Source organism: Mus caroli, chromosome 6, assembly GCF_900094665.2.
Source record: "Mus caroli chromosome 6, CAROLI_EIJ_v1.1, whole genome shotgun sequence".
NCBI lineage: Eukaryota > Metazoa > Chordata > Mammalia > Rodentia > Muridae > Mus > Mus caroli.
The window spans coordinates 35087864-35105751 of NC_034575.1; the positions used below are offsets into that span (position 1 = coordinate 35087864).

The 17888-nt window shown below is 39.8% G+C and overlaps 2 protein-coding genes across 6 annotated transcripts in view; both read left to right on the top strand.

Annotated features, from left to right (window-relative positions):
- Positions 1–794: 794 nt before the first annotated feature.
- Positions 795–11497, top strand: Ssbp1 (single stranded DNA binding protein 1). Of its 5 annotated transcripts, none has more exons than XM_021164939.2 (7): positions 795–875; positions 1492–1554; positions 4146–4206; positions 5805–5945; positions 6176–6263; positions 7366–7454; positions 10530–11497. In XM_021164939.2, the coding sequence occupies exons 2-7, from the start codon at positions 1531–1533 to the stop codon at positions 10571–10573; spliced, it is 447 nt and encodes a 148-aa protein (XP_021020598.1). In that variant the 5' UTR covers positions 795–875; positions 1492–1530; the 3' UTR covers positions 10574–11497. The 5 variants fall into 5 exon arrangements, with proteins under 5 accessions (XP_021020598.1, XP_021020595.1, XP_021020599.1 ...); XM_021164940.2 differs by lacking the exon at positions 795–875 and adding an exon at positions 882–1239; XM_021164936.2 differs by lacking the exon at positions 10530–11497 and having other exon boundaries at positions 7366–7900.
- A 1994-nt stretch (positions 11498–13491) lies between these two features.
- Positions 13492–17888, top strand: part of Tas2r3 (taste 2 receptor member 3) — a 9159-nt gene continuing 4762 nt past the window's right edge. Inside the window, exon 1 of the mRNA XM_021164933.1 lies at positions 13492–13512. Coding sequence (XP_021020592.1) covers positions 13492–13512 — 21 coding nt within the window. The remainder of the gene's footprint in view (positions 13513–17888) is intronic.

The window sequence follows — 17888 nt, forward strand, 5'->3', positions numbered from 1 at the left end:
CGCATTTCTTTTTTTTTTTAACTTTTAAACATACTTATTTTAATTTGTACAATAATGTGTACATGTGCACATCTGTATGGGGTGTGTGCATCTTAATACAGATGTCCGTGGAGGCCAGAAGCCAGTTTTGGATCCTTTGGAACAAGAGTTACATGTGGTTTTGAGCAGCCCCATGTGGATCCTGAGAACAAAACTTGGATCCTCTGCAAAAGCGATATATGTTCTTAACTGCCCAACCACATCGTAAGGGCGCATTTCTCTTGTGCCTTAGGCACAGTTTGGGACCGGTACTTAATAAAGATGTTAAATATTTTGCTCCTCACGTATTTCTTGAATTTTTTGACTTAACATGTTAACATATCTAGATCACCGAGGTTTTGACAGCAATTAATTCTTCAGTCTTACTGCATTAGGAGACTTGTGTCGATTTTAGTTCCTCCAGGGGCTCAAGTTTTATTTCACCTAACTTGCTCCCTCTCCCAGGCTGGGAACATCAAATAATTTCAATTTAGGGCTGTGAATAGAGTTCTGGCCAGAGTTTGGTTAGCCAGTGCGGGGCCACTACCGGAGCGAGGGTGGTGATCAGGAAAAAAACAAAACAAACAAAAAACCCCAACAACCAAACCAAACCAAACAACAAAAAAACAAAACCAAAATCCTAAAACTACCCACAGGGGGCATCGTTGATCCGCCCACTTCCGCCTGGACAGAAGTTCCTGGCACTTATAAGTTGAGGGGTCGTGTTTCCGGCGTCATCAGCCGGCGGCATTTCAACGGCGCACTTCAGAGATTTCCTGTCTTTTTTTGCATCTCGCGAGCTTTGCGGGCTCCGTGCGCCGGAAGCGAGCCGCTGGCGGTCGGGCTCTGCGCGTCCGGTGAGGGAGGGAAGAAGGCTGGCATCAAGTTGTGTGTCTAGAGTGCACGGGCGCGTGCGGGGCTCGGGAGGAGGTGTGCGGCTCCTCTCTGGAGTCCGAGTGTTCCCCGCCGTTCTCTGTGCTGCCCGCGAGCGCCACTTTGGGGGGAAGAGCAGCCGCTTGCCCCCGTGGCGAGGCTGGGGAGCCGGACTTACTCAGCGCTAACGGGGACGAAGGCACTGAAGGCGTCCTTTCGGAGTAGCGTTTACTGTGCCCGCACTGTTTGTAGAGACAGTTTTAGGGGTCTAGAATAACAGAACAAATTGGAAAAAATGTCCGAGACAACTTATATTGTAAAGAAATTTTAGCAGACAATGGATTGCAAGTGAGAATAGTTTTTTTCTCCCTTTACTGCTGGTTGAGACCCAGAACCACAGTTTCTTTTGTCTCGCTCTGTTTTTGTTTTTAAAAAGAAAGAGGAACTCCTCACACGTGCAAAAAAAAAAAAAAGTGGTTGCAAATTGGGTGCACGAGAAGCTGGGTGCACTTAGGATTTAGGACTAGAGAGCATGCGTGTTCTTGATGGATACTGTAGTTTCTTGATTTATCATTTTTCTCTTTTCTTTCTTTCCTTTAGGAAAAGCCTAAAGATTAGGTTGTAAGAAAAACAGAAGCCATGTTTCGAAGACCTGTGTTGCAGGTAGTCACTTTTCTACATTAGTGAGTGCTCCACCGTGATTCCATAGTCTATAGCCATGTTTTGTTTTGTTGTTGCTTTTCGATTTTGCATACGTAAGCACGAGATTCTTACGCCTATCCAGCATGTTATATGTTTATTTGATGTGAAAGATTCAGAAGGGATTTTTTTGTGTGTGTGAAGCTCATAATGCTTACTGAGTCAAAAATAATTTTCAAAGTGTATTCACATATGTAGTACACCTCATGAATTTAATTTAGTAAATATTTGTTACTGGTGCTTAGATCAGAGTATTTATTTAATTATTTAAGTTATTATCATTTTTGTTTTTGTTTTGCTGTTTTTGAGACAGCAACTCAATAGTTGAGGCTATCTTGAGACTCACTGTTAGGCTGAGATGACCGAGAACCTTCCTCCTCCTGCTTCTACTTTGTCACCGCTGGTATTTCAGGCTTGCCCCATCGCACCTGGTTTCTTCTAACCTTGCCTCATATGGCTCTGGTGTCTTTTCTGACCTTCTGGCCCCTCTCCTCCCCACTCCAATCTTGCTATCCAGAGAGTAGAGTTTACTTCTTGGCACAAATTCATGACCATTCTGCAATCTAGTCGGGTGTCCTCTTCTCTGGCCAGCCTTAAGCAGGCCTTTATTACCATTTTTCCTCAGTGTGGCACGTGGGTACCAAGTCTTGTAAATTCCCCTAATATAAAATCTATTACTTTTCTTCTCCTCTTAAGACTAATGAATCAAATTTGTTATAAAAGTCTGTTGTCTTCCCCATCTCACTCTCAAGTTGGTCTATCCTTAGCTCCCTACTGTAATCTACACATTTTCTGAGCCTTTTAAAATTGAAGTTATACTCTAGTATCTTTAAAACCAAATGGGAAGTAAGTTTGCATTTTGAGGGTATTGAAATGAAATAATCCTCTCCCTATATCTGATTTGTGTGTGTGTTCCTAAGATGAGGCATATTGTTATTTTATAACATTTAATGAACACTGGCTCTTCTGAATCTCTCACATTAGTATTTTCTGTGATCGTGACAAAGGAACTGAGTAGCATTTTGGTCCTGTATCGTGTAACATCTTATATTTACTCTTAGTGATAGTATATAGCTAAAACCATTCATTTTAGTGGTGTTCATTTGAGTGGTATGGAGAGGGAAGGCCAGTATTAAAAGACCAGGGAAGGAAAGAGGTCCCCATTGGAATTTTTAAAAAGCTAGGTTTAGAAATCATAATGTGGTAACCTAACACCTCAGAGTTGTAGCCTGTCTCTGCCTTCATTTGCATGGAGAAGTTGCATAACTGGAAATTACGAACACAGCAGCTCTCACGGAGCAGTTGAAATGACCCTTCTTATGTACTAGGACTTCCATTCCATAGAACGTCCTTGAAAGTGAGTGAGTGAGAAGTTCTAACTCTCTAACTCACTAACAGTGAGAGTGACAGACAAAAACAGACAGCAATACCCTCAGCCACTGCCTGAAGCCTGAAGTGCGGAGAGTCCTATTAACTGTCAGCTGCCTCCTGAAGCCTCCTGAGTAAAATTGTTTCTTTTCTGTTTGTTCTAAAAGAATTCTTTGGCCTGCCTGCCAGTCCCTTTTTTTCCCATGTGGCAGATCTCTGCCTGCTATATTAATAATGCTGCCCCGTGTGAAATGTTTCTCTCTTAGAACGTGTCTAGCTCTCTGAACTCTCTGAGTGTAGTGATGTAGACTCTTCTTACCTGCGTGGTAACCATAGAACAGAAGCCTGTACGACAGCAGAGGGCAAGTTGGAAAAACGAGCTTGGTGTCAGACAGCCCGGAGTTGTAAGGCATAAATCACCACTGAATTCCTAGTTTCCTGGACAAGTGGTGGCTCTGGGCTTAACTTTCCTTGGAACTATGGTAAGGGTAGTTTGACTTTGTGTCTATAAAAGTTAAGGATTAAATGGTAAAAGTGTAATTTGTTTAGTGTATTAGGAGCTGCATTCTTCTGCACTAATTATGATTTCATTGCCATACCTTTGAACCATATTATTTGCACTCCTTTTCTGTGATCTCCTCAAGGAATGAGGTTTCCACTGCGCCAAGCTCACTAAGAAGTTGCTGACCTTCTGTAGCAGCCTCAAGAAATCAGTGCTCTTCATTGTCAGTGCTCACTCTTAAATGGAACATTCTAGGCCAAACATTTGAGATGTCCATTTCCTTATGGTTTTGAACAACCAATCGGAAAAAAACGTATTTTGTAAGATTTTATCCTTGTAAGATTTTATCCATAGTGCTTATTTCAATGTGAAAAAGATATACAACAAATTTAATGGATATTTGCTACCGTTGAACTAGTTTTCTTATTGCCTACAATTTAGAATGATGCTTAATACACAGGATGCTTAAATATCGTACCACTCAATTGCTTTTTATGTTTACTCAGTTGCTCTATAAAGCACTGATTGCTTTCTAGTCTCCTTTCTACTCTGTTCTCCTTTGCTCTCCTTTTCTGGAACTGTAGGAACTGTTGATTAAATGGTGAATGAATATGAGTAGGTCTTCTATTGGCATTTCTCTTTTCTAAAAAGTTTAAAACCGTGTTACTTGTTTGTTCTCCTTTAGGTATTTCGTCAGTTTGTAAGACATGAGTCTGAAGTAGCCAGCAGTTTGGTTCTTGAACGATGTAAGTAACAGAGTCTAAGTTTACAATGTTATTTACAGTGCTCTGCTAATACTCTCAAAGTACTATAATCTGGTGGACTGTGTTTAGCCATGGGTTGCAGGATATTTGATCACACTGTGAACCCTGAGATTGTGTTATTTACTGATACAAACAAACAAACAAACACCCAAACTGTTTCTAGTTTCAGTGTGGCTCAGCCTTAGCACATACTTTTAATCTCTCTAGGTGAAATACAGAGCTGCCCTTTAATCCCAAACAATGAAGGTAAAATTTGTTTGTAGAAGGAAGCACCCATATTTGAAAGTGATGTCTAATTGACTAGCAGACAAAGTGAATCAGAAAGATTTGACAGAATATGATATGGCCAACTCTCATGAGAACAGAGAGGGAAGCTGCCTGAGGGTCAGTGCAGAGAGAGGAGGCAGTTTTACTGGGGTGGTTATAGAGAGACAGGTTGTGAGGACAGAAGGAGCCAGAAGATTAGAGCATATTGCTAAAGTTAGTATGAGGCCAACCAGAGCAATTCAGTGAGAGGCCAAGAGAAGCCAGGTTGAATCAGTCAGCTTGGAGAGGAATTTGAGCTATACCAGCTGGCCAGAGTTCAGAAAGACTAAGAGTGAGCTTATTCAGCAGCAAGTTTCAGAGGTTGAAAACATTGTAGGACTAAAATTGTACAAGGCTAGAAGCTTCTAGGAGGAGGTCTAGGTTAGCATACTGAGGCAGCAAGCCTTGGAGACAACAGTTACTTCAGGCAAATAAAAGATACTTTCACAGTATGTAACCCATCCTACATTTGGTTTATTTTACCCTGCACCTCTAGCTGTGAAAACTTAGTGTAAATAGAGCTTATAGTGCGGATATCACCCCCTCCTGCCCCACTGTCTGATGAGTTCTTCAAGAGTGTGCTATACAGGGTTCAAAGAAGACTCACATTTACTTCTTTTTGTAATAGAAATTTTCTTAAACCTAAGATTTGCTTTTTTAGCTCAAGATAAAGACCTTAAAGTTTGTTCTGTGGCGCTGCTTTTTGCTTTCTGCTTTCTTGTCCTTTCTCCCCTACAGACTTTTCCTTTATTTGTTGATCTTCTTGAGCTTGAGTTTTTCATAATGCAGAGATTACTGTTGAAGCAGTATTTGCAGTTGTTCATTCCCTGGATATGTCTGTCAGTTTCAGGTGTGGGTTTATCCTGTATAACCACCCTGCAGACTATAATGAATAGAACAGGGTGGCTCACATCTCTGGTCTTGAAGGCTAAGACCAGTGTGTCAGCATGGCTGGGTTACCTGTCAGGCACAACTTACAGGTTTGCAGAGAATTGCCCTGTCACTTCTGTCTTTGGATGGCAGTAGTGGGGTAGTTGGGACTCTGATCTTTTTTCTTTCCTTATAAGGACACTAATTCCATCACAGAGGCTTCACCTTCATAACCTCGTCTAAACCTAATTTCCTACACAGAGATCACCTCCAGATACTGTCACACTGGAAGTTAAAGTGCAGAGAATCAAGTTTTCAGGATGCATAAACATAGAGCACATGGCTCTATAGAACATAGCCATCAGCTGTTCTCAGTTTCATTTCCTCTCTTCTTTGTATTTCAGCTCTGAATCGTGTTCAGTTACTTGGACGAGTAGGTCAGGACCCTGTCATGAGACAGGTGGAAGGAAAAAACCCAGTCACGATATTTTCTCTAGCAACAAATGAGATGTGGCGATCAGGGGATAGTGAAGTATACCAAATGGGTGAGTGTAAAAGGCCCTAGTTGTTATTTATCAACAATAAGTAGACATTACTTATTATTTCTTACCTAATTATAAAAATGTTAACTTATAGGTAGTCTGGCTTCATTAGTTCTGTTCTTTTTTTTTTTTTAGAAATTGAAAGTGTGTTTTCCTGAGACATGTTCTGTGTTGTTGGCATTTGTGTTACCTGCTGGCATCTATAACCTCATTTCCTGTATCTGGTGGTTTAGGTGACGTCAGTCAGAAGACGACGTGGCACAGAATATCAGTGTTTCGACCAGGCCTCAGAGATGTGGCATATCAGTACGTGAAAAAGGGGTAAGTTAGAGAAAGGGCCTTCTGGATTGGATGGCCAAAAGAGTCGGTAACAAGTGTTCTCTTGTCTGCCTTTCCCCGAAGTGCTGACATTAGTATGTATTTATTCCTTAATGTCCTGTTCATGGAAAGTCTGTGGTTTTAGCCCGCTGACAAGTTAGGACAAACAGCATCTGTACTTAAATAGAAATAAATGAGGCAAGATACTGCGAGGCCATTGATTCTCCAGCTGCAGGTGCCTTTTGCAAAGCATCTACAGCGTTTATCTCTAGGATATCCTGTGTCCCTGTGATCAAGGATCATGGAGGTCATGCCTGGCCTCTGAGCAACCACATAATGTCTGTAGAGGATCTGGACTATTTGATGTCTGATGTGCTAAGTTATGGTAGCTTTCACAGTAGTTATCTTATATTTAATAATTTTTTTAGATCTAGTAATTCCCATTTGGAACGCATAGGTTGATTATATATTGGAAGTATCTTTTCTGAATGTGTAGAGTAACAAAAGAATGTTTTTGTGGATGTACTTTTTATGTTTAGAAATATACTTATTTGTGGAACTAAAATATTTCATGAGAAATAATTTTAGCAGTGACTAGAATTTCAATTTCTTTTCAATAATTACACACCTTTATATATGGATATATGAAGACACATAAACATGGGCTATTTGAAGGAAAAGGTCAACAGTGTGAGTGTGTGAGGGAGCGAGATAGAGACAGAGAGAGAGGCAGACAGACAGACAGACAGACAGATTGAACCCAGTGCTTTGTACATGCTAGGAGAGTGCTATATCACTGAGTTATATCTCCTGTACTTTATGTAAAGTTTTCCATTGAGGCAGGGCCTCACTGAGGTGCCCAGGTGGGCCTTTGGCTTTAGCTTCTTGTGCATTGGATTATGAGAAGATACTACCGTGCCTGGGTAACGCTGTCCATCTTAACTAGATTGTGTATTGTGTTTCAGTTCTCTTAGTTTTAAAATTGAAGACATGTTTAGCAAAGTACAGTTGTTTCATCTTCAGCTTGTACTTGCTACCCATGTCCTGACACCTCGAAAGCCAGGATTAGAATCTACAGACTAAAGACTGCATTTCTTTATATCAGGGCTCGTATATTTGTGGAAGGGAAAGTGGACTATGGCGAGTACATGGATAAAAACAATGTGAGGCGGCAAGCAACAACAATCATAGCTGGTAAGAAGCTCATCATGCACAGTGTCTCTGGTTATTCATTGGAAGGGTTGGCGTAGTATAGGCTGCTTTTGCTGGGCTCTAAGCACCCCTGATGGCAGCACTGCAGGAAACTCCCCAGGGGACTTCCGTCCTGTTCCTTTTCCTGTGTGCTAATGTTCACATTTATTTATTCCTTTAAAAGGCTCTCTGTCTACTCACATGTTTAGTTCAGGGGGACTCTGGCGTAGAAAGCAACTTGCCCCTGCAGTACATACTGTTAACTTAGAGAATTGAATCTTGGTGTACACTCTGGCTGTACAGAAGTACACAACTGTGCAGAACTGTGATGGTAGGAATGTGTGATGTATTCAAAACTTTGAAAATGAAGGTGCAACAGCCTTCATTTGAAATTTAAAAACTTTTGTCTAAAAACAATATAGCTGTTTATGTATCTGTAACATAAATGCTCTTTTTACTCAAATTATATGTAGATAAATGAAATATAGATGCCTTACCAATTTAATACCATTTTTTAAGAGTACCTGCTTAACAGATTTTAATATGTTAATGTGAAAATTAAAATGCTATTAAAATTCATTTTTTAATGAGATAGACATGTTTTATTATTTCTTGAATATGTTGCAAAAATTATGAGTTAAGCCTCAGTTTACTTATTTTGTTTTTGTTATAAACGCCTAGAAACCCGTTTTATAAATAGGAGTGGGAAAAAAGGTACTGAAATTTCTTAGTGTTTATGAACTCCTGAGATAGGCTGTAGAGAGGTGTTACCCTATAGAGTGCTCTGTTTCTGAGGTCTGTGAGTAGAGAGAATGGTGGACTACGCAGTGTACTTTGCCTCCTCACTTACCACTCATGGCTGGATTGGTTCTTCGGCTGCTCTTTCTCTTCCAGGATCAGTTGGAAGTGACATTGCTCTATTTTAGTCATAAATATCAGCTCATATCGCTGAAAGAGAAGGTGTTTTTGTAACACTGTTATTTCCCCCCAGGTTGAGATTATTAGGGCATTTTTTTACTTCAGAAGACAGATGTCGTTGTCTCCACTCTTCCCTGAATTACTCCATAATATAATCTATATGCCTTTTTTTTTTTTTTTTTTTTTTTCGAGACAGGGTTTCTCTGTGTAGCCCTGGCTGTCCTGGAACTCACTCTGTAGACCAGGCTGGCCTCGAACTCAGAAATCCTCCTGCCTCTGCCTCCCAAGTGGTGGGATTAAAGGCGTGCACCACCACGCCCGGCTCTATACGCCTTTTAAAAATCCTTTTCTTTCTGTTCCAATGTTTATGTCTTAATCACTGTTCATATTGGTAAATTATGTTTTTTAAAGCAATAATCACTTATTTTCCTAATAGTAGTAGTTTTAGAAAATAAATGGACGGGGCTGGAGAGATGGCTCAGCAAGTAAGAGCACTGACTGCTCTTCTAGAGGTCCTGAGTTCAATTCCCAGCACCCACATGGTGGCTCACAACCACCTGTAATGAGATCTGATGCCCTCTTCTGGTGTTTCAGTGACAGTGTATTTATATAAATAAATAAGTTAATTTAAAAAAAAGAAAATATATTGACTTTGAAAACCAATGTAGATATTTTTAATCTTCATTTGTGTTCCACTATAAGTCAGATCTATGGGCAGTTATATTATTTGAATTGTTGAGTTTTTACAAACTAAGGTAGGTAGAGAAACATTTCATATCGTCCAGTTTACTTTTTCCTTTTCATAGTTGTTACTGGTCTGATCAGTTGACTGTATTTATGGTTCACAGAAAAGCTGAATAGCATTCAGTGATGTTTGAAGAAACCTATTTGATTTTTTTCTGTTTACCTATAACTTACTGTATATTAATATAATCTAAATAGTAAGTCCTCTTTCTCACATTGCAAACACAGCAAATATAGAGTGGTTTAAAAATATATTTAGCATCCTAAATTATTTTCTGTTGTTATTATTTTGTTTGCAATCCTTTTTTTTTAAATATTGACTGCTTCCATTTTTCTCTTTTTTTGTATACTGTTTTTTCACTTAGGGGTCATATTTGACCTTTAAAGCAAAAATACACCAGTAGATGGCACTCTTGGCTTCCATTCTAATCCGTACAGTCATGAAGTGATTGTACTATTAACTATCTTTTAGATAATTTTGTAGTTAAGTAACTTTTGTTGTATTCATGAGAGGTACGCAAGAGGCAATGAGTCAATCCAACAGAACATGCTGCAATTGCTTGCCACCAGTTTAGACTTCATTACACTTTGGGATCATTACTCCTAAACCATATAAAATGTTTGGAGTTATCCAAGAAATGCTACTCAACCTCTATCTTTGGTTGTTTTTAGCTAATTTTCTTTGAAATAATCAGAGCAATGTCCACTTTGTTTTTTAATTTAAAATGCTTGCTTTGTAATACTTAAAACTTTTCCCTAAAATAAGTATGAAATTCTGTTTTCCTTCCTTCCTTCCTTCCTTCCTTCCTTCCTTCCTTCCTTCCTTCCTTCCTTCCTTCCTTTTGAGGCAGGGTTTCTCTGCTTAGTCCTGGCTGTCTTAAAACTCGCTCTGTAGATCAGGCTGGCCTTAAACTTAGAGATCCATCTACCTCTCTTGCCTCCTGTCTTCTGGGATTAAAAGTATGCAATACAACCACCCAGCCAGAATATGAAATTCAGTCTTTAAGATGAATCTATTTCCTTTAAAAGCAAATAATCTTACAGTTGCTAAGTTGTAAAGTGGCTCTTGGCTTTGCTACATGATTGCAGCATGTAGATGTGGAATGTGTTGATCCGTCCTCTGGTGTGTGGGTGTGCTTACTAGTGTTTACAGAATACCGCCTTTACATAAAGTTGTTGCTGGAGAGAACTTAACGGTCTGGTCTCATCCTGTAATGCAGTCTGAATTGTTGGACAGGCAGTTGCAGCCTGTTCTATTGGATTGATTGCCTTTTGTGTACCTCTTATGAACACAACAAAAGTTACTTATTTTGAAATGTTTAATACCACTAAAGGATTTCTGTGTTGGAGGGGAATTATCAATGAAATGAAGACAGCATTCTGAAAGTGACTCTTCACACTTTGGTTTCTTTCCAGATAACATTATATTTCTGAGTGACCAGACAAAAGAAAAGGCATAGAACGGATGATTCTTCTTTGATCATTGTTTGGTACAGTCTCCTTTGCAAATCATGTATAGTCTATAGTTTAAAGATAAAAATTAAATTTTTTATATGAAATGAGTGGTAATATTTTTCTTGATTGACATATCTTGTGTGTGTGTGTGTGTGTGTGTGTGTATTAAGCCTGTCATTTATGGCACTTATCAATTGCTTGCTTTTTTAGGAGTGGTTTCTCTGTAGAAAGGTAGAAAGTAATACATTCTCAGGCTCCCTATGTGTGCCAGGGCCAGGGCATACATCTGGAAAGCCCTTTCTGCTTCACACTTGTCCTGTGGTGTTTCACCACTGGTTACCTTAGAGCCTTATGTCAGGAGTCTGTCTGTCATCGTTGTAAACACTGATGTTTTCACATATCTCTGTACACCTGTAGGTAAGTAGTGACTCTGTTTGGTGTTCCTGTACCTTTAGTTGTGTTGGCATGGAAGAGCCACCAGTAAGTGCTGACAGGGAAATGATCCTGAATTGAAGGAGACTACTGAACACTGGTTAGCATTCTAAACTGTTATAGAATTAACCCCCCTTCATATCTTGTTTCTTGGTAGTTTTCCTGTAATTTTTATGAGACTTTATCAGCACTAAGGACCTGAATGAAGTGTAACTACAGATGACATAGTTCTTTTCCTGGTGTCAAGGCCTTCTTTCCACACCACTCTGTGTTATCTTTTTCAGAGTTTATTCCATACGCTTAAGGGTGGAAATGAGGATCTTTGTCTGGTGCTCGGGATTAAACCTATGGTCATGTTAGGCAGGCCCTCTCCGGTTGAGCTGTACCTACTTCAAAGATCTTTTACCTTCGACTTTGCCTCCCTAGAGAGTCTGAATATATTTAGTTAATTTTGTTGTAAATTTACTAGTAATTTACCAATAAAGAGTAGATAAACTCAGTTTTTTATATCTTTTTTTCTTTTAAATTTTGTACAAGCCATCCATAGTCAGCCTGCAGCTTTCCAGAAGTTTGTTGCTGTGTTTAGTGTTTGAAATTCCTCATTTTGTCTGTTCCATGCTGCCCCTCCGGCCCCTGCTCCCCAGCCCAGCCTATGTATTTGAGAGTTTAGATTATGTTGGACTCTAAGAAGTTCCGGATCCCTGCTCAGTGTTAGGGACTCTTGCTTTCTAAAGTGATTCCTGTATACCTGAACGGCCTTTCTGTACTGACAGTAAAGTTTGTTTGAAGGAAGGAGTAGTTCCTTAGCTTTACCCCATCCTTACCCAGAGACAGAGGAGTTGCTGTCCTCCTTATCTGCCTACGTTTTCTGCCACTGGGATCATTGGTCAACATACTAGATCTTCCTGTGATTACACCTTGATCTGATAGGACAGTGTTCTGTTTTGAGCAACTCTCATGTCTTTTTCTCAGCTTTTATAGTCTTAAACATTGTGAGAGGCTATGTGTATAACTGAGTGAAATTTAAACAAGGTGGAGGTGGAAAAATCTCATCCTGTACAAGAACCAACTGGAAGCCAAAGCCACTCCTGAGTGTAGGCTGCAGAAGTAGAGCAGTGCGTCCTGCAGGATTGTCTCCAGGAGCTAAAGACTGCCTGCCCTCCGTGTCTCTGAAAGGCTGAGAGGCAGCAGTACTTCACTCAGGCTGACTCTTCTGCCTTCCTTGTGATGTCAGCCGATTCCAAGCCAGTCAGATTTGCTGGAGCCTAATCACATGCAGCCCCATCTGCTGAGAAACTTCACTGCTCCCAAGCTTCACCTGGCACTGAATAGACCTGTAGAAGCTAACAGCACTAAGAGACTCTAGGGACTTGTAATTCAAGTTTGGGGTCTTGAAACTTCTGTTTTTGATGTGATGATATTGGGGCTTAAAAATGCCCTGCAAGTTCGTTGTTGAGATTTTATTCCATATTAAATGGAAAGATGACTACATAGAAAAGTAGGAGAAAACATGTCAAACAGTATGTGTCATAGTATCCAATTTTTAAAAAATTATGTTTCAAAAGTAAGGAGGATATATATGCTTTAAAAGGCTGAAAGAGAAATGGCAAATGCTTTGCTTTTCTATAGGGGTATTGTGTGTAGATTGTTTATACTTCTCATGCATGCTTTTAAGAACAGAGCGTGTATTTTAAGATGGGGGGGGGGGGACTCTTTTGTAAATCACAGAGCATTGCTCCTGCTCATCCTGCAGCCAGTGCTACTTCGTACACTGGAGTGATGAAGAAAGCTTTCCTTCTGTACATACCCCTGGCCATATGCACTTTAGCATCTTATGCTTGTGTACTGTGTCTTCACTCACCCGTTAATAGTGTGTGCATGCCTCTGAAGGCTGCATTTCAAAGATGGGCCAGTGTGAAAACCTCTGTTCACTTCCACTACAATTCTCAGACTGGATGATTAACCCATACAACCTCAAACAGCAAACACGTTGTTTCTCAGGCTGTTCAGGGAGATTGGTTATTGCTCATCAAGTTATATAAGCTAAGCTTAATAGCTGGGTAAGAAAATTATTGAGAAATTTTCCCTTGTTCCCAAAGGAGACCACTTAATTCTTAGTCAGTTTCTCATCTACTCAGATTACCCTAATGCCCCTCGTTAGCTCAGCCTAGCACAGTGACATCGTACTGTTCATTGGCATGGAAATATTGACATGGAAATGAGAGCCGGATCATCCTTCTTACTTTCTTACTTTCAGGATTTGCATTATGTGCTGTGAAGACTACTGGGAGTAGCAGCAAGACAAATATAGCAAAGGAGCAGTGCTCTCTCGGGTTAGTAAGTTACAGGGAAACAACTGAGACAGCGGCCATCAGTGTAGTGATGACTGAGCCTCCTTCGTCCATTGGATGAGTCAAGAATTGTGCTAAACACATTTTATTATTGTCTCATGTAACTTTTCCAAGAAGAAAGTGACAGTATCATTTTACAGATGAAATTCAGAAACAAAAAGGTTAAAACAATGTCCAAGCCATACAGTGGAACTTTGAATGCAGGTATGTGAACTTTTAGCTTTCTTCCATCGACACTCATATTCCACTGGCCAGATGTAGCTCCAGCCACCCAGTGTTAAACTGGAATGTCCCATATAGGGTGCTTCTTAATATACTAGAAATAAATGATAGGTTTCAGTTAGGGAGAGACTCACAAGTGAAGGAAATACTCTACCTCCTGTTCTCTCTTGCTGATCCTGTAGGAAAACAAGTCATAGTTCCTCTACTGGCTTCTGACAATCAAAGTAACTTCACTGTGTCTCCTGGTTCCACTGTTGACCAACCAAGCACTGAAATTGTCAGGACTGCTCAGGAACTTTTCAAGCTCACTACTTGACACCAGGAGAACTGAAGTTTGTTCTCATATCTCAGTTTTCCTCTTTGTTTCCTCATAACTTTACCTAGTATAATAGTGGGTAACTTCCGTGGTTACTGAAGCATCATTTTTAGCTTATTAAAAGAACTTCAGTTATTTGCTTGCTGCTGTGTTTTACACCACAGGGATTTATTTTGCTATAAAAGTGTATAACAACTATATCAACCTTCAGGCTATATCTACTTTCTCTACTTAGTGTATTGTTTTAAAAGGAAAAGCAAAAGGGTAATAATCTCTAGTAATAATTGTCAAAGGTAAGGCTATACAGTCAAACAACTCAGATCTCTTTACCAGCTGAATGTAAGTTACTTAATTTTCTCTGCTCTTGGTTGTTTTGTTTTTCTTGAATGAAACAAGGATAGTTGTACCTATCTCATAGACCTGCTTTGAAAAACACAATAAATATTATAATATTTGTGACTTAAAGTTGTAAATAAACTGTGCTACTTTTGTAGGTATTTTAAATAAGGCATGTTCTTCAACTACTTAGGAAGTCTCATGTGCGACTTGTGAGTATGTTAACTTAGGGTAGTTTATTATTTGGCTTTATTGTTACTAACTTCAAGGAATAACTAACCACTTCACATTGGTGGTATAATATGGTTGTTTTAAATCTTTTGGGTCTACCTATAATTGGGTATTTTAAACTTCAGGTAGTTGGGCACCTGCTGTATACAATGCAGCAATACATGCCTACATATAGGTCTTTTTAACAGGCCCCATATGTTAAAGGAACTCATAATTTAGGATGGTGAGGGGCCAGCAAGGAAGGAAAGCAGAAGATTTGTGATCTGATGTGGGAGAACGTAGCAAGTAAGCCATTGTTACCAGAGGAAATAGCATGTATAGATGTCCAGACATTAAAAAACTTTTGAACAGTGGAAGGAAAGACAAGCAAAGTGAGTTTGGAGTAGACTTTAGAGGGCTTTGGAAACTAGCAGAGAATTTCAGCCATGTGGAACTTCTGAAGGCTTGAAAACAGGAGTACATTAAAGATGTTCTTTAGAGAGAGCACAATAAAAATGGAGTGAGGGGTAAGAACTGCGACAGCTTTAGAAACAGTGAAGAGACACCAGCAGTGTGCTTGGAAGTGTTGATAGGTTGCAGACAATAAGGGACATTTGGAATTCAAGTGTATTCACCACTTTGTGCTCTAGTTTTCAGTCAGACCCTGTGTTTGCTGTAGCTTAAAACTATCCAAGAATAGCCCAAGGGGTAAAGTGCTTGCTGTTCAGATGATCAGAACCCATTAAAAAACCAAAACAAAAACCCAGTACACTTGTATATGCATGTAAATCTGGTCTTAGGAGCCCCAGGCAGGATGATTCTGGGACCTTGCTAGTCAATTGGTTAACTTTAGGTTCAGTGAGAGGCTTTATTTCAAAAAATAAGGTAGAAAACAACAGAAAGAAACTAATGTGGATCTCTAGCCTCCCTGTGTGTACATGGGTATGTGTGCACTAACATGGGTACATTGCACATAAACACACGTGAAAACATCAAGAAAAGCACACAGCTTCTGCCTGCCATCTAGTACTGACACAGTAAGTTGCTGTAAGAAAAAGCAACCAGGGTTTGGAGCTTCCTCCAGTCAGATGGGTAGTAGACAGTGGTACTCCCATTTCTGCATGTAGGAGCAGACTTCAGAGGGTGAACATCTAGGGAAAGTCTATAGTTAAGTCAGTATACCAAAGAACATATAAATTAACCCTGCAAAGACAGTTTCTTTTCTGGGTTCATATGGCTCTGAGGATTCAAAGCTACTTAGAATGTGAAGCACAAACATGATTAATATACTACCTATCATCTATTATTTATGTATTCACAAAACTTGTATTTGCTTGAAATAACAAAAAGCACAACTCAAATACTATAATCGTGTTCTTTGTGGTTATGGATTGACAAAAGGTTATGTGCAGAAGTCATTTGGTGAAACTTTTAGGAGAGAGTTCTTAGATGAACTGTGTGGAAACATGCCCTTTGTATTTCTCTAGACTCTCATTCCTTGACCTTTCTTTCTTTCCTGTGGTGGGAACATGTTGGCTGAATCTCCAGGTGCCATCCAGAACATGGGTTAGTCTTCAGGGTTGAAGATGGAAGAAGCTGAGCCTGTGATGTAGAACTACCAGAGCTTACCTGGACAGGCCACCTCTGAATTCTTTGGGAGATCCAAATAAACCTTTTGTGTTTGTGTGCAGTTAAATCTTTACAAATTCATACACATGCACCTTTATGTCTGTATAAATTGTCAAATCTCTGCTTTGGTTTTGTTTTTGTAATTTTTTTGTAAGTTGAAGAAAGAAAGCCTTATCCCTGATCTCACATTATTTTTCAATTCAGATTATTATAAATGTGTAAATGTGGGGAAGAAGTTGGATCATGAAAAATACACAAAACTTTAGCAGTCAGATTAAAGGTCCCCTTCCCTCTGTCCCCCCCCCCCCCGGGGGGGGGCAGGCATCTGTTCAGCGCTAAATTTTTCTTATGCTCCCTCATAAGGAACTTTAGCTCTCCTAAGGGAGCAGCAGGTAGGTTAAGAATTGTTGTCATGCCGGGCGGTGGTGGCGCATGCCTTTAATCCCAGCACTTGGGAGGCAGAGGCAGGCGGATTTCTGAGTTCGAGGCCAGCCTGGTCTACAAAGTGAGTGCCAGGACAGCCAGGGCTACACAGAGAAACCCTGTCTCGAAAAAACCAAAAAAAAAACCAAAAAAAAAAAAAATTGTCATATTTTCCTTGCAGATGGCAGATTAGAAAACTGAGTTGGGAGACTTTCCTAAGTATATATCGTTTCTTTTAGATTGGTAGGGCTATTAATCTGCTCAGGTAGCCAGAACAGAATACAGATTGGTAGTTTGAAAAGCAGAAATATTTTTTAACTTTGGAAGCTGGAAGGCTGAGCTCAGTCCCCATGATCCATTGTGGAGAAGAATCTGCCTTGTAAGTGGCTGCTGTCTTGCTCTGCTCATTTGGCCTTTATTTTGTGTGTTTGCAGTAGCAGAGCTCTACCCTTTTGATCTCATGTAACCTTAGTTTCTTCCTTAAAAAGCTCATCTTCAAGTACTTCTCTGTGTGGTATGTTACATGAAGGGTAAGGACTGTGAATTAGGAGAGCAGGGACATAATAAAACCCATAGCATTGGCTGGCAGGAAGAAACAGCTTAGTTTAACATTTTAAAAATAGTGGCTAAGCCGGGTGTGGTGGCGCACGCCTTTAATCTCAGCACTCGGGAGGCAGAGGCAGGCGGATTTCTGAGTTCGAGCCAGCCTGGTCTACAAAGTGAGTTCCAGGACAGCCAGAGCTATACAGAGACCCTGTCTTGAAAAACAAACAAAGAACAACAACAACAAAATATATATAGAGGCTAAAACATAGGCAAAACACAACAGAGGTTTATATTTGTTTTTCTTTTTTCCCATGGGAAGCAGCTTTTATTGACTTGTCTCCAGAAACCACAAAAGCTATGTGCTTTCAGTTATGCCCCATACCTCCAAGCTACCTCCAGGGCTTTACTTGGAAATGGAATACAAAATGCCTATTTCAAGGCCCAAGTCTTCCTTGTACAGATTAACTTAGAAACCTGAACAAAGGGACCTTTAATGGTGTATCAATCTTGTGGTTTATAAGTAAAGGTTATCTACCCAAAGTGCGGGTTAAATAGTAAATTTTCCTTTGAAATGGAAAGATGAACACTAAACATACTTGCACTAAGACTAGCAAGTACTGTTATAAGAGAGTTGAGATCATGAAGGGAAAGTGATTCATAAACGTTCTTGCTGCTTTGAAAGTATGGATAAGAGTTGCAGGGAATTAAGCAATACTCAAGTGTCAAGTTCTAAACATCAAAGGAACTCACACAATATCTACTCACTGATAAGTGGATATTAGCCCAAAACTTAGGATACCCAAGATATAAGATACAATTTGCTAAACGCATGAAACTCAAGAAGAATGAAGACCA